The sequence below is a fragment of the Hyperolius riggenbachi genome, chromosome 7 (genome assembly GCF_040937935.1).
Source record: "Hyperolius riggenbachi isolate aHypRig1 chromosome 7, aHypRig1.pri, whole genome shotgun sequence".
In the NCBI taxonomy this organism is placed as follows: domain Eukaryota; kingdom Metazoa; phylum Chordata; class Amphibia; order Anura; family Hyperoliidae; genus Hyperolius; species Hyperolius riggenbachi.
Genome location: NC_090652.1, coordinates 72,829,860 through 72,846,844, shown reverse-complemented (window position 1 = coordinate 72,846,844; position 16,985 = coordinate 72,829,860). Strand labels below are relative to the sequence as shown.

The following is a 16,985-nucleotide window of genomic DNA, read 5'->3' as shown; positions in this document are numbered from 1 at the left end:
GACTTATCTCACATTCTACTATTAAAAGCATTGATCTGATCAATTACGATGCTGCTCCAAAGTGAAGTGCAGAGATTGGCCACAGTTTGGATGTGTGTGTGTAGGGCAAATCCACCGCATTCCTCTTAGAACCATCCCCTTACCCAAAGATGGGGTGGGATCAATGGGAATGGAGTTGACAAATGACTGGTGGTAATTATGTTACCAAACACATCCCTACCGCCTTAATAGAAGTTGTAATATTTAGATGGTGGTTATAGTTATATCTATGTCCTCATTTAGGAGGGCAATCTCTTATCTTACCAACTTTAGAAGGGCACAGGACCACTTTTGTCATTTTTTACAGGCTAAAATTAGCATGTAAATTCTGCTTGGCTGTATGTATAATAACACAAAATCTTCAGTGTACATGTCTCCTCTGAGGAATATTTCTCATCTTCAGCAATCGTGGGGAAGGGGAAGCTTTTGTGACCTAAATGATAGCGCAAAACTTTTGCCTTGGGGCTTTCTAGCACAAAATGGATCCTGGTTCTCCCACTGGGTTCCTACCTTATATAAATGTTCTATGGTGCTTTCCTCAGAGGAGAAGTTGTTGTATTTGGTTGATTTCTCAAGGCTGTAGGAAGAAAAATATGGACGGGTAATGATTGTACAACAAAGACTATAAATGTCAGGTGAGCACCCCCCCCCCCCCCTAATGCCTTATTTTCTCTGGGGATTCTGGAGGTGAGATTTCTTAACCCCTGAGTTCCCAGTTATGCACATCTGCAACTCCCACTGCCAGAAGCACCCTTCACTTGATGGACTGTTCTTTCTCTTAGTGACTCCTGTAGTATGATCTTGGCTCCCCTGAATACTCAGGTCTGCATACCTGCCGTACCCACTGGCAGGTGGTCCCCCACCCCTTTTGGATTCATCTATCTCTCAGGACCTCCAGCAGATTTCTTGAATTCCTCACTCTGACCATTCTGCACACCTGCTGCATTTACTAACCTCAAGCTATACAAATAAAAGCAACAATGCAGCTCTAAAGTGCAGCAAATGTCAAATAGGACAGATGAGGCCATATATTGGAAGTGTATATAAGGCAAAACATCCAACCATTGTCACTCCTTCCTGTTTCTCTTGGAACCAGCTCCATCCCCAGAGATGTGGTGGGATTATAAAGCAAGAACTGGGACAAAATCATCATTGGAATCTCTAAGACAGGAAACAGACCATCTTAATTCTTCATCCTGTAATAAACTCCAGATCTTAGTTATGGTTGGATTTGCCCTTTACATTGTTTGATCATCTGATACTTTCTCCTCACAGTGAACCTCCCCACTGGCTGTTTGTTGTCTTGCTCACCTGGTGATGGTCACATAGATGGCATACTGAACTCTCACTTCACACGAGGCTTTAACTGTATTATTGGATGAAGCTCTGTTATCACTGTGAAGAGAGCATGTGTCAATCACAGAATAGCTCTATGAGGCACAGGTGTCACAATTTAGATATGTGCATCATTGGTTACCTGGTCACACTAGCATTCATCTTCAGGGTGCCTCCAAAGTTAGCAGTTAGATCAACATGAAAATCAACTTGGAAGACCACCTGGAAGACCATACAAGAAGAAAGATATTAGTGCCAACTCTCCATTGGCACGCTACGTTGATGGAGAATGATGGAGCCATAATGTCAAATAATCCTAATTTGCTCCTGTAACAGCACTCCTATGTTTGTTTATACTAGGGAGATGTCTGTAAAGCAGATCGTGTCACCTGGACATGCTATATTGTAGAAAATGGTGTAGGATGGTGAATGATAGAGCCAGAATGTGAAATAACCTAAAGTCGCCAGTTCTTCATCGTTCTTTCCTCATTCACACTTCATTGTCTTCAAGATATGTATGGCCATTAGGCTCAGGCTCTCCCCCGAGTTCTCACACTCCTCTTCTATTTCCATAACTATCAACTCTCCATCAAAACTATTATTTTTACCATATGGATTATGACAAGCCCTCAAGTCTTTCTACAGGTGGCCACACTAGTGATGCTCACATCTAGGAGAACTCATGGAGAAGCATGTGATCAGTTTGTTCAGGTGATCGATATACAAGTCTCTGATTTGCTAGTCATGATCATGTTCTAAAGCAGGATGTGATCACCACAAATCAGAGCTTTGCAAACCTATCAGCTGACCAAACAAATCACATGCTTTTCCATGAGTTCTCCTAGACATGACATTCACTAGGCCACACACGATACAAATGTTTATATTTCTTTTCAATTCAAGAATTACAATTAGTTTTTCTGATTGATTATAACATATGAAAAAAACAAAAAATGTATCACGCACGTGTACAATTTTTCTCCAATGATTTTTTTTTTTAATTCTGAAAAAATTGCTTGGGTCTATAAATCAAGAAATTAACAGTCTATCCTACACCATTAAATTTTCAGAAAAATTGATCAGAAAAATCAGCCATTAGCTACTGACATATTGATAAAAATGGGAAATTCAATCAAATATCTTGCTCAAATTAAATAAAACCCCCCTTTGTTTCTGTACTGATTTTTACAACCAAACTATTTTTTTTTTCATCAAATTGCTGTTTTTTTCTGTCAGTGTTAAGCGGGCGTAACGCTTACACTACTTAATGGAATGTGTAGACACACTGGACGTTTTAAAGCACTTTATTCCACCAATTTAGGAATGTAATGTGATTTTTGCCCTTTAGAGATGAAAACACGACTGTAAATTTTGTAATTTTTGGTGGGACTTTTGCCATGGATCCCCCTCCGGCATGCCACGCTTCAGGTGTTAGGCACCTTGAAACAACTTTTCCATCACTGTTGTGACCGAAAACAGTCCCTGTAGTTTTTAGAATTCACCTGCCCATTGAAGTCTATGGAGATTCACCAGATTCACGTATTCATGAATCTTTGCAGAGATTCGCATTCGGCATTTTCTAATCTTAAATTTGTTGTTTGGCCCATCTCTGGCAACCTAATAGCTTGCAGCTCTCCCAACACTGCATGTCATGCAGGAAGCCGCAAGCAAATGGGCTGCACAGCGAGGCTATATGTAGTAATGAAGAGGATCTGTACTGCCGGAATTAGGTAAGTATATGCTCTGCTGCAGTTGCCGCTGCTCTGCACGATCTCGGAGGTGCAGTGGGGAGAAGAGGAGTTCGGGAGGTGGAAGCGAGCGTGCACAAGAAGCTGCCACTGCCAGGCTCCTTAGTCCCAAGGCCCACCCTGGGATGGCGCGGCTTGCAGGGGCTATTGTTACACCAGTGTGCATAAGAGCCGTGGTCTCTTACCGTTGTGTTGGGTCTCAGGAGAGGTTTGTTCACCTCACAGGTCACCATCTTCTGGCTCTCCACTGTTTCGCAAGAAACCACCATGTTCTTGTTAATCTGTGAGACATGAAAAAGATTTTGTGACTCTCAGTAGGACAATGATTCACATTGTCCTGTATGTGCAGTGGATCATTATACTTACCTGCTCCCGGCGGCGATACAGAACTCCTTTCCATTTCTCTTCAGTGTGCAAGTGCCGTGCTGCCAGCTAATCACCATGCGGCTTCAATCCCATGTCATGTGACAGAAATGGAAGACGCATGGTTATTGGCTGGCTGCACAGCACTTGTAAACTGAACAGGTTTCTGAAAGTGAAGAGGATCTACAGTGGTGTGCAAAAGTATTCAGCCCCCTTGAAGTTTTCCACATTTTGTTATATTACTGCCACAAACATAAATCAATTTTATTGGATTTCCACATGAAAGACCAATACAAAGTGGTGTACACGTGAGAAGTGGAACCAAAATCATACATGATTGCAAACATTTTTTACAAATCAATAACTTTAAAGTGGGGTGTGCGTAATTATTCAGCCCCCTTTGGTCTGAGTGCAGTCAGTTGCCCATAGACATTGCCTGATGAGTGCTAATGACTAAATAGAGTGCACCTGTGTGTAATCTAATGTCAGTACAAATACAGCTGCTCTGTGACGGCCTCAGAGGTTGTCTAAGAGAATATTGGGAGCAACAACACCATGAAGTCCAAAGGACACACCAGACAGGTCAGGGATAAAGTTATTGAGAAATTTAAAGCAAGCTTAGGCTACAAAAAGATTTCCAAAGCTTTGAACATCCCAGGGAGCTATGTTCAAGCGATCATTCAGAAATGGAAGGAATATGGCTCAACTGTAAACCTACCAAGACAAGGTCATTCACCTAAACTCACAGGCCGAACAAGGAGAGCGCTGATCAGAAATGCAGTCAAGAGGCCCATGGTGACTCTGGACGAGCTGCAGAGATCTACAGCTCAGGTGGGGGAATCTGTCCATAGGACAACTATTAGTCATGCACTGCACAAAATTGGCTCTTATGGAAGAGAGGCAAGAAGAAAGCCATTGTTAACAGAAAAGCATAAGAAGTCCCGTTTGCAGTTTGCCACAAGCCATGTGGGGGACACAGCAACCATGTGGAAGAAGGTGCTCTGGTCAGATGAGACCAAAATGGAACTTTTTGGCCAAAATGCAAAACACTATGGGCTCGATTCACAAAGCTTTGCTAACCCAGTTGTAGACTTTAGGCATGATAACCATTGCACCACACTGGTGAAAAGCCAGTTTAGGCGTGATAAGTTTAGGCAAGTTTAGATCACGCGCAAAGTCCCGCACGCAAAGCAGCGCCATTAAACTCTATGCAAAGTGCACCAGACTTTGCTAGGGCAAAACTTTTAATCAGCTGTGCACTGCCCTATGGGCTCGATTCACAAAGCGGTGCTAACCCAGTTAGAGACTTTAGGCGTGATAACCATTGCACCACGCTGTGAAAAGCCAGTTTAGACGTGATAAGTTTAGATAAGTGTAGATGGCGCGCAAAGGCCCGCACGCAAAGCAGCGCCATTAAACTCTATGCGAAGTGCACCAGACTTTTGATCAGCTGTGCACTGCGGTGCTAACGCAGTTGGTGCTTACACTTATCATGCCTAAACTTATTACACCTAAACTTATCATGCCTAAACAGAGTTTAGGCGTGATAAAGGGCTTTTCACCAGGGTGCTAAATGTTAGCACCGCTTTGTGAATCAGACCCTATGTGTGGCAGAAAACTAACACTGCACATCACTTAGAACACACCATCCCCACTGTCAAATATGGTGGTGGCAGCATCATGCTCTGGGGTGCTTCTCTTCAGCAGGGACAGGGAAGCTGGTCAAAGTTGACGGGAAGATGGATGGAGCCAAATACAGGGCAATCTTGGAAGAAAACCTCTTGGAGTCTTCAAAAGACTTGAGACTGGGGCGGAGGTTCACCTTCCAGCAGGACAACGACCCTAAACATAAAGCCAGGGCAACAATGGAATGATTTAAAACAAAACATATCCATGTGTTAGAATGGCCCAGTCAAAGTCCAGATCTAAATCCAATCGAGAATTTGTGGCAAGATCTGAAAACTGCTGTTCACAAACACAGTCCATCTAATCTGACTGAGCTGGAGCTGTTTTGCAGAGAAGAATGGGCAAGGATTTCAGTCTCTAGATGTGCAAAGCTGGTAGAGACATACCCTAAAAGACTGGCAGCTGTAATTGCAGCAAAAGGTGGTTCTACAAAGTATTGACTCAGGGGGCTGAATAATTACGCACACCCCACTTTGCAGTTATTTATTCTTAAAAAATGTTTGGAATCATGTATGATTTTCGTTCCACTTCTCACGTGTACCCCACTTTGTATTGGTCTTTCACGTGGAATTCCAATAAAATTGATTCATGTTTGTGGCAGTAATGGGACAAAATGTGGAAAACTTCAAGGGGGCTGAATACTTTTGCAAGCCACAGTATATCACCACCGGGAGCAAGTAATGTATAATGCCTTTCCTAGGCTGTCTGGCTGGTATGATTAATGTATATGGAAAGTTGAATTGTTACCAAGCTTTGTCCTCCACCTGCACCCTGCAGAACCCTCAGAGAGAACAGTGGTCCTTTACCTCAGTCACCCTGCGATAGGAGAGGCCACTAGGGAATGGGAGAAGAACCCGAGCATTGTATGAGTCGTCGCCTTCATTCTTCACAGAGATATTCACACCGATGTCTAGATCCTCCCCAACCATCAGCTGCCTGACACTACTGGAGGAACCAGGAAAAAGCCATTAGGACTACACTTTGTATTCCTTCACCATTAGCTGCCTTATTATAGAAGAAATGGACAAGATTTGGTCACTTGAAAGATACAAAGGAGTGTCGAGTTTGCTTTCCCTTGATAGCATAGTATGTTAGCACAGTTGGGTTTGATTCACTAAGACAAATAGCACGCCTTATCAGAGTTAACACCTTATCAGAGATAACACGCCCTATCAAGTTTCCGGTCAAGTGACAGGCAGCCTATTGGGCCAATCAAAATGCGGGAATAATGTCCTTTAAAGTGGTTGGACCCGCAGGGGCTCATGGCAGGAGTGGAGCCCTCGTCATTGCTAATTAGCAGGCATACGTTCATAGCACTCGTTATGCTACTCTGATAATGCGTGTTAAATTTGATAAGGCGTGTTAACTCTGATAAGGCATGCCATTTGTCTTCGTGAATCAGGCCCTTGGTGTGTTATACAAATATCGCAAACCGGATACTCACAAAGGTGGTTTACCACCAAGACAACCACTGTGATGGCAGATGTGGAAATTAGACCTGACCTCACTCATGTTAACAGAGGCGCTTTGCTGGCTCAGACACTACAGGCGTTCCTGTTATAACCTGATGAAGCTGGTATAGACCCGCAAAACGAGTTGCACTTTGGAGTTACGAATAACATTGACAACTGACTATTTTGAATCTGCTTGCAAGGTAAGTCCACCACTACCTCCTTTTTAAACAGTTTTTAAATTTTTTAATCTGCACTGGCGCCTTCGTTCAAATTATACCCAAGACCTGGTCACTGACTGGCTGAGAGAGTTGGCACTTGGCAAAAAAAAATATAAAAAAAAAGTAAGGGGTAATAATGGTTGATCTAGCAGATAGCAGAGCAGTTATTAAAGATTGTAAGCTAGTAAGGGGTACCTTTGGACCGCATATAAAACTATTCATGCTCCTCCTACTTTTGGCCCATTTGTAGGTGTATGATGTGTAAGTACTAGGGGAGGGCTCAAGGCATCATGTGAGGTTTGCAAACGTTAGTGGTGATAGATCATGGAATCACTACCATTATATATGGTATCACCACCACCCACCTACTGTATACTCAGAGAAAGCACTCTAAAGAATTGAGGATTACAGTACGTTGGAAGAACTCACCGATTTACTAATTTTAACAACTTATAAAAAGTAAGGTCCCCTTCTAGCCTGGGTCCCTTGTTTTGAGCTCCACAATGACCTACCAGAAGGTTTCGAGATCACCTCTAGTTTTTGGTGGGAGCCAGGAATAGCTGCTAGCAGAACATTAGGTAATTTTTACCAATATTTTGTTAAACTTAACCCCATTCTTACTTAAACCCTTCCTCTATCGATGCTTAACCATTCCCCACCCCCCACATCTGCTGATATTTGCACTGGCTAATTACGGCATTTATTCGGCCCATATTACCCCTTGGGCGATGCTATAGCTGCAATTAATATTGCGGTTTATGTGGCAACCATTATTATAATAGTGCCACTGGTGCCCAAATTACCTGCTTCTAGTGTATACATGGTGATTGGTCCTATACTGGAATTGGACAAACTAACTTCAAATTAGGTTGGGTCTCCTGAGGAAGCAGTCTGGATCTGCGAAACTGAGTCACCTCTCAGCTTGAATTAAGAGTATCCACGTGAGAAGCATAATATATATGATGGTCATGCTGATGCGTCAATGATTGGATGTACTTACTTGATATATAACCAAGCATCCTTAGTTAAAGTATATCATGTTTAGCTAGTATTTTGGTAATTGTCAGTGGCGTAACAGTAGGGGCTGCAGCCCCTGCACCCGCGGGGACCCGCCCAGGGCTGTTTTGGGGAGCATGAGTGGTCGCAACATGAGGACAGGGCATGGCCACCTACATCGGCGGGGAGGGGGGCCACTCTCCCCGCCTCCCTCACCTCAGGCTCTCCCCCTCCAGCATCAATCATTGGCAGCAGCGGCGGGCAAGAACACATCTCCATGCGTTCCACGTGCCGGAGGCTCTGCTCTCTAAGGCCTCGATTCATAAAGCATTCCCGCATGCGGGAATGCTGAAAACGGCACACTTTACCGACCACACAGCAGAATCTTTATTCATAAAGGCTTTTTCCGCATGAAAAGCCGACTTTCGCGAGCAGAGTGATAAATCACCGCCTTGCGCGGTGATTATCATAGCAAAAGTAACAAGTAGTCAATTCATAAAGATTAGAGGTAGCGGTATGCGGACGGGTATTACCGCTACCTCTGATGTGGCGAGAAGCGTATGGAATACAGTGCAGTGAATGGGACAGACCTCCCAAACAGCTGCAGAGAGAACACCGCACGGAGGGATTCAGCCTGCTTCTCCTGTTTCCGCATGTCTCCCGACAGCCTAACGCCTGCCTACAGCGGAATATCTCCGCACGCCTGTCACATCTAGCTACATTTTTATGAATTACCACCCTGAAGGCGGAAATACCGACAGCGGTGTTTCCCCGCTCGACAGCACTTTTATGAATCGAGGCCTAAGTGTCTGACGCTACTTCCTGTTTATCATGAAGTAGTGTGAGGAAGTTAGAAATCGGACCTCCGTGGTGGAACACATGGAGGTATGTGTTCCTGCCCGCCGCTGCTGCCAATGATTGATGCTGGAGGCAGACCGCTGAGGGGGAGAGCCCGAGGTGAGGAAGGGGGGGGTGGCCCCCCCTCCCCGCCGATGTAGGTGGCCATGTTCTCCCCTCATGCTGTGACCCCTTCTGCCCCTCAAAACGGACCTGAGTGGACCAGGGGGAGGGGGCAAATTTTCACGGGTGGGGGGGGGGGGGCTCCGTGATTTCTAATTACACCCCTGGTTATTGTGTATTTGTTGTAGGAAGACTGAGATGGGAGGAGGTCACTCTGCTGGGCCATAAATCCGTTAGTGAGATTCCATAAGTGCATAAGTGGACCTGAGCTCAGTTCTCCAACTCAACAGTTAATTTAGGTGCCCCATATAGACTGCAATGTTAATTGCGATTATTGTAGTGTATGGAATAATTTGGAAGCCAGTGTTGCCTGATAAATAGCAAGTTTAGGCTTCCGACACCTGTTAATTAGCATATTGAGCAGTGAAGGTGACATTTGTATTGTTGCGGAATTGTTAAGCATCAGTGTCGTCAGACATTGAGGCGGGCTGAGGGGGTTGGTTAGGCATCAGTGGGGAGGGTCCATTAGGATTAGTCATCAGTTGAGGGGTGGGTTAGGGTTAGCTATCTGCATATATTTCGGCAGGGGATCAGTTAACGGTTAGATATTGGGGTGTGTGTGTGTGTGTGAGGGGGTGGGTTAGGGTAAGCCATGTGCATGGGGAGATCAGTTAGGGTTAGGCATCAGGGAGGGGGCGGTTAGGGTTAGACATCGGTGTTGAGGGCAGTTAGGGTAGGCATCAGTGGGGGGTTAGTGTTGGGCATTGGTGGGTGAGTCAGGCATTGGCGGGGGATGGATAGGGTTCGGCATTGGCGGGGTTAAGCAGTAAGAGGGAGGGCTTGTGTGAGAATAAGGTTAGATTGAGCAGTAGTAAAATATCAGTAAAAATTACCGATGTTCTACTATCGTAATTATGCTGCGGTTTATAATAGGGTATCTGTAGATATAGATATCTTACAGATATTCTACTTGCGGTTGTCTCCAGTGCCCAAATTCTCACTGTGCCCATTTTAAATGTATGCCTTCAATAATATAGATTATTTTACCTCACAAAGGAAATAGTGATCTTCAGATCGTCGTCACACACCCCGTCACCACCACAGTTCTTCTCAAATAAGACCTGTGGACAACAACATGTCATTATTCTTTACAGGTGAAACTCGAAAAATTAGAATATCGCGCATAAGTCCAGGGGCTTGATTCACAAAAGGGTGCTAACTTAGTTAGCACGCCTAAAAGCCCCTTAGCACGCCTAAAGCCCTTTAGGTCGCGCAAAGTGTCGCACGCTAAGTTAGCGCGCGCAAAGTTTAGCGGGTGCGACCAAAACCTTGCACCGTGTGCGCCCGAAACGTCGCGCGTGATCAATAGAAGCTTTGGCCGTGCTAACTGCACCCTTTTGTGAATCGAGCCCCATTTATTTCAGTAATTCAACTTAAAAGGTGAAACCAATATGAAATAGGAGCCCTTTGCAGGTGTTTTGGATGAATTAGCTGACTAGAGTCTGACACTTTGAGTCTAGAATATTGAACCTTTTCATTGGGCTTGATTCACAAAAGGATGCTAACACAGTTAGCATGCCTAAAAGCTTTGGACGTGCAAACTAGGGTGCTAAGTAGTTTGCATGTCCAAAGCGGTTACTGATCGCGCTTAAGTTGGTGCGCCCAAAACGTCGCACTGTTCGCGTGTAAAAATAGCTTTTTCTTGCGTGCAAACGGTCCGATGTTTCATGCACACGCAAACGCTTGCGCGCATATTAGCACGTGAAGCGGCCGTTTTCGCGTCCTATGTGCCTTTTCACTGGCGTGCTAACATTTAGCACCCTTTAGTGAATTGAGGCCATAGTATTCTAATGGTCTGAGATTTTGTTTTGGGGTTTTTATAAGCCATAATCATCAAAATTATAACAAATAAAGGCTTGGAATATCTGGCTTTACATGGAATATACATCATATATTCGTTTTACCTTTTAAGTTGAATTGCTGAAAAAAAATGGACTTTTGCACAATATTCTAATTTTTCACCTTTCATCTACATACAACCTGGATAACAGACTTTGATAACTACCCCAAACACTTCTTTTCAATTTGTGAAGGAAACCAGGACTGAGGGTAAGGTGTTAACTAAACGTGGCCCTTATAAGAGGACTTTACAACATAAGCATCTCTGAGAAACACCAACAAAGTAAAAGTTATTATAACAACCTTTATTTCCACAAAAGTTAAAAACCGTACAAAACAAAACATAAAAAATAGAGCAAAAAAAGTCCCATAAAACCAAGAGTATCTTCTTAATATACTATTATAATTATTAAAGGGCACCTGCAGTGAGAGGAATATGAAGGCTGCTGTATATATTTCGTTTTAAAAGACCTTTGAGGTGAAAATAAATTTATGAGATAAACCATTGTATCTAGCCCCCTCTTCCTAAAAATGACTTTTTAAGATATCCCACAGTTTTATTCAATATTTAAATCAAATTTTTATGTTTTTAATGTTTGCCTTTTTCCTGCTCTCAGAAGCCATTTTCTGCCAGGAAAGTTTTTATGGCTGTAATCCCTTATCAGTGAGGTTAATGCTATTGTCTGCCAAGGTCCCAACCTGGCCAGAAACTGTCACTTGCATACCTGATGTTTGTCAGGCAGGAAAAAAAAAAAAAAAGGAACACAGCCTAGCTATTTGTGTGCTTGGCACTGTACATACACATGTCTATCTCATCATGTCACATGCCACCTCAGATGTCCTTTAACCACTTTAGCCTTTTGGACATTGCCGCTACGTCCAAAAGGCTGCTGCTGCATGCTCCCGTGGCCGATCACGTACACCCACGCACTTCCGTGCTGCCGCCCGTTAGCCCAGAGATCAATGAATGGGAACATAGTTCCCATTCATTGATCTAAGTTCCCGTTATAAAGATTGACGGCTTGTATTAGAAGCTGCGATCTTTCTAAAGAAAAAAAAAGTTTCACGTTCTCCCTTCACTTCCTGTAAGCGAGAGTGCTCGCTTACAGGACGGAAAAAAAAATGGACTTAGTAAAACTACACCTACATAATTTTTTTAAATTAAAGACACAATTACATTTAAAATTAACTGTTTACCTCCCATACTCCACAAAAAAAACGAATAAAATTTTTAATTAAAAAAAAATTACAATTAAAAAAAAAAAAAAAAAAAAGAGGTACCTAAGGGTCTGAACTTTATTATGCATGTCAAGAGGGTATATTACTATTATTTTTTAAATGATAAGCTTATAAATACTTATTGCAAGTTTCCTTCTGTTTTAAGAAGGCAAATTTCACCAACTCAGCTATAAGGCCTGGTGCACACCAGAGGAGTTTTTCTGAGCGTTTTGAGTTTTTCAATCTGCTGCTAATGTTATCCTATGTGTCTGTGCACACTGGAGCAATGAGGTTTTGTAAAAAACCCCATAGCATTACATTGGGAAGAGCTTTAAGAGGTTTCAAAAGCTCTTCCCAATGTAATGCTATGTTTTTTTTTTACAAAACCTCATTGCTCCAGTGTGCACAGTCACATAGGATAACATTAGCAGCAGATTTAAAAACTCAAAACGCTCAGAAAAACTCCTCTGGTGTGCACCAGGCCTAAGTGAACATTTGTGGTTACCCACATGTAGACAGCCTGTTTCGGGCTTTTGGCCCTCATCAGTAAATGGCAGGGCTTGTAAATAGTGATGGATGCAAAAAAACGCACCTTTTATTTCCAAATAAAATATTGATATGGATATAATTTAAATGATGTAATAACCAGGGCAAATAGGCAAAAAAAAAAATCATAGGTTTTAATTATGGTAGCATGTATTTCAAAGCTATACTGGCTGAAAACTGAGAAATAATGATTTATTTCAATTTTTTTCTTAATATTCCCATCAAAATGCCCTTAGGAAAAAAAATTCTTATCAAAATGTACCACCAAAAGAAAGCCTAATTGGTGGCGGAAAAAAACAAGATATAGATCAATTAATTGTGATAAGTAGTGATAAAGTTATTGGTGAATGAATGGGAGGTGAAAATTGCTTGGATGCATAAGGTGAAAAACGACTGAAGGCTGAACTGGTTAAACAACACAAATTGTCTGGCTGTCCTGCCTCTTCTTCTAATACCTTTTTGCTAGATCTTTGCTTGTTTCTTAAAGTGGGATTATACTCCCGAAACTAAAATTTCAGTAACTATCAATTCAATCAATGTCTGTGCCCCAGATATCATGGTGCTCTTTTGGCTAGAGTAGTATCTTACGGTAGTCACACCTGGAACAAGTTTGTGACCAGAAGAGCCCCACATGGAACAAGAATACAACCAGTGGAGCCACACATAAGAACAAGCAAGCGACCATTGCAGCTGCACCTGAAACAACCATGCAGGCATAGCAGTCACACCTGGGAGGAAGCATGCAGACAGCTGATGCACACCTGAAATAAGCAAGCGACCATTAGAGCTGTAAATGGAACAACCATGCAGCCATTGCATGCATACCTGGGACTTCCATCCAGGGACTGGAGTCACACCTGGAGGAAGCATGCAGACAGCTGAGACATACTTGAAACAAGCAAACAACCATTGGAGTTGCACATGGGAAAACCATGCAGTCATTGTAGTCACACCTGGGACCACCATCCAGACACTGGAGTCACACCTGGAGAAAGCATGCAGACAGCTGAGTCACACCTGAAACAAGCAAGCAACCAGTGGAGCTGCACCTGGAACAACCATGCAGTCATTGCATTCACACCTTGAATAACCAAGACAGGCAGACAAGGGAGTCACACCTGGAGCAAGCATGCGGACAGGGGAGTCACACCTGGAGCAAGCATGCGGACAGGGGAGTCGCACCTGACACAAGCATGAGGACAAGGGAGTCACACCTGGAGAAAGCATGCGGACAGGGGAGTCACACCTGACACAAGCATGAGGACAAGGGAGTCCCATTTTATATCAGCGAGTTACAAAGTATTAAAAGTAGATGACCAACACTAGCCAGGAACATTTTATCTCCTCAAGGGAGTTCACAGCAATATCTTCCCCTTCAGGATTCTTTAGGTTCTTACCTTTGCCGAGTGGTTGCTTCTGGACTCCTCACTGAGCAATGAGGTTCCGAGAAGAGAGAACCTGAGGGAGACTTGGAGAGGAGTCAAAGAGTCCTTCACACACTCCTGAGGAACATAGAAGAGAAACAGGTCATCTCTGAATGGCCCCATCTGCTTCCATGAATACTTCCACATCACATGCCATGCTGAAATCTCTGCTAGATCTTTGCTTGTTTCTTAAAGTGGGATCATACTCCCTAAACTAAAATTTCAGTAACTACACTTAGGTACATAAAAGAACAGTTGAAAACATTCCCAAACAATATCTGTGTTTAAAAATTGTATTTTTTACTACAGAGAGCAGTACGGGCTTGCTTATCTCTGGCTAATCGGCAAATGTAACCAATGCTGGGTAGTAGACACTGTCTGCCCGGGTCTCTGCTAGGAATTCTTCCAAATATGCAGGGTCTAAAGTTCAAATACTGACAAATTATAGTTGGCATTGCACCTTACCCCTCTCGCAATCATTACAACTGCTTAGTGAGTCCACTCATAGCAAAGCCTGAGAAGTGGTTTACATCAACCACAGCTTTCCTGAGGAAACTCAGTATTTGGATAATAGAGACTGAATCCCAGGTATCAGGGCACCCATAATTCTCTTCAAGGCAGATGAGGACATAGATCATGCAAGCATTCTAAATTTGATTTCACGTATGCTTGTAGCTGACTGACTAACATAATTAATAAATGTATACTTCAAACTGAACACCTTTCAGTGAAACTACATAATCTCTTTAATCTAAACCCTGTTTTTGGGTCTTCAACTTAACTCTTATTTTCATCCAAACCTTAAACTAAAATCCAACTTAGAATCTAATCTGTCTCTTCTCTGATATTAATATTCCACAAAACATCTCATCCAAACCCTTAATCTTAAAACCAACCTAAATAATAACACATCCTCTAACCTTGGTGTGGACTCTAAATCGAATCCTTAACATTATCCTGAATCTTTAACCTACCCCCAAATCAAGCAGCCAGATCCTAACCACCAAAAATTCATAATCTAATCACTACCCCTAATACTTACTTTGCACCATAACCTCTAACTGATTCTAGAATTCTAAATGTAACCCTGACACTGGTACCTAAATTTGTGAACTGATGATAACGATGACAATGATGACAGACACACTGTATATTATAATATATATATATATATATATATATATATATACATATATATATATATATATACATATATATATATATACATATACATATACATATACATATACATATACATATACATATATATATATATATATATATATATATATATATATATATATATATATATATATATATATTTATTTATTATTTTGAATGGATTCATAGAACTACTACCTATTCCTTACATAAATATCTTGCAAAACATCGTTCCTTATCCAGGTCATGGCATGTCAAAGACAAGATATCTTTAGCTGGACACCTTTTCTATGTTTGAAGAGGTTTGAATAACAAATAACTGTTTAAATGAATTAAAGGTACTTCCAAGACATCCATGTTTACAGATAATCTACTCACTGTCCGGCCTGCAACAAGTCCAGCCAATTAACTCACATACCGGTATATGTTTTTCCATGCATGGCTGAAGGTATGTATTGACCTTAAAGTGGGATTAAGTACTCTTAGTTACATAAAAGAACGTTTGAAAGTATTCCCACACCGTCCTTTGTGTGTAAAACGTTTATTTTCACTGCAGAGAGCAGTAGAAGCTGGTTTATTTCTTGTAATTGGAAAGGCAAATATAATTATTACCAGCTAAAGCTCTCTGAGTGTCTTCACTCTGCCCTCTCCCTCTGCTGAATAGACATCGCCGTGGCAACAGCGGAGTCACTTCAGCAGAAAAGGAGGGAGACAGAGTGAAGACACATGCCTCAGAGAGCTTCAGCCGGAAATGATTACCGGTACATTTGCAGATGTCATGAGATAAGCAAGCTTCTCCTGCACTCTCCAGTGAAATTAAAGTTCTTTACACACAGGGAATGTGTGGAAATGTTTTCAAATGTTCTTTTATGTAACGAAGAGTAGTTACTGAAATTATAGTTTTGTGAGTATAATCCCACTTTATGGTAATGTCATGGTAAAGCTTATAAAACAGAAAATGTAATGACATGGCCCACTGCCATCTTCTTGGCACCCACCATCCACAGGAACACAAGCTGGTTATTATAACGGCATCTCCAGGCTGAAATGGTGACTATTGGTACAAAGACGAATAAGGTGCACAAACACGGCAGAAAATCTTTAACCAGAAGTGACTCTTTTAAAGCAAAGCACCAGACCAAAGAACAAAGTAGGGAATAATGTTACAATTTAAGTAATCAAGGACTTATGGACTTAAAAGTTTTGACACTCCTTAACTACTTCGGTACCAGCAGCCTCTGCCCCCTTAAGGACCAGAGGCTGCTGGTACACTAAAACGCCGCTTCCCGAAAAATCACCGCAAACATCCGCCGCTCCCGCAGGTCACGCCATTCTGTCCCCGCCGCAAGCTCCTCTCTCTGCCGTCTCTATGACGGCAGAGTGATGTGCGCCGGTCAGGAGCCGCTTTCATTGGCTCTTGACCCTGTCAATCAATGTAAGCCAATGGGATTGGCTTACAGTGATGACAGGGCCAGGAGCTAATGAAAACGGCCCCTGACCTGTACACAGTGTTCTGCCGTCATAGACGGCAGGGCGAGCAAACTGCGGCAGGGTCAAAGCGGCGAGATCAGCGGTAGCGGCAGGGACGTCAGTTAATGGGATGTTGAATCTACGTCCAGTCAGGATCTACGTCAGTCCAGATCTAGTTAAGTTTGGCTAAATTGTTTGTTAACCAGAGTACATGGTTTATCTATACAGGCATTTTTCCACTTCATTCATTTTTAGAGTGATGAAAGACCTTCTAGAACACTAAAAATGTGTCCATTTAAAAAAACTAACTTCTGTATTCTCTTTAGTTATCTGGAAATAAACGTTTACAAGGCCACATTTCTATTTTTTGTGCCCCCTAGGCCAAGTATGTTGTGTTTGCCCTTCCATGTGCAGGTCAGAGCACCCCTCCCATTCCATGTGCAACCCCCTCTTCCATATGCCACCCAA

The 16,985-nt window shown here is 42.5% G+C and overlaps 1 protein-coding gene across 1 annotated transcript in view; it reads right to left on the bottom strand.

The window, feature by feature from the left end:
• Nucleotides 1-16,985, bottom strand: part of LOC137526072 (integrin alpha-M-like) — a 131,263-nt gene that overhangs the window by 25,280 nt on the left and 88,998 nt on the right. Inside the window, exons 18-24 of the mRNA XM_068247286.1 lie at nt 13,860-13,964; nt 9,847-9,920; nt 5,978-6,116; nt 3,308-3,403; nt 1,517-1,596; nt 1,351-1,434; nt 550-616 (exon numbers count right to left, since the gene is read on the bottom strand). Of these exons, the coding sequence (XP_068103387.1) occupies nt 550-616; nt 1,351-1,434; nt 1,517-1,596; nt 3,308-3,403; nt 5,978-6,116; nt 9,847-9,920; nt 13,860-13,964 (645 nt within the window). The remainder of the gene's footprint in view (nt 1-549; nt 617-1,350; nt 1,435-1,516; nt 1,597-3,307; nt 3,404-5,977; nt 6,117-9,846; nt 9,921-13,859; nt 13,965-16,985) is intronic.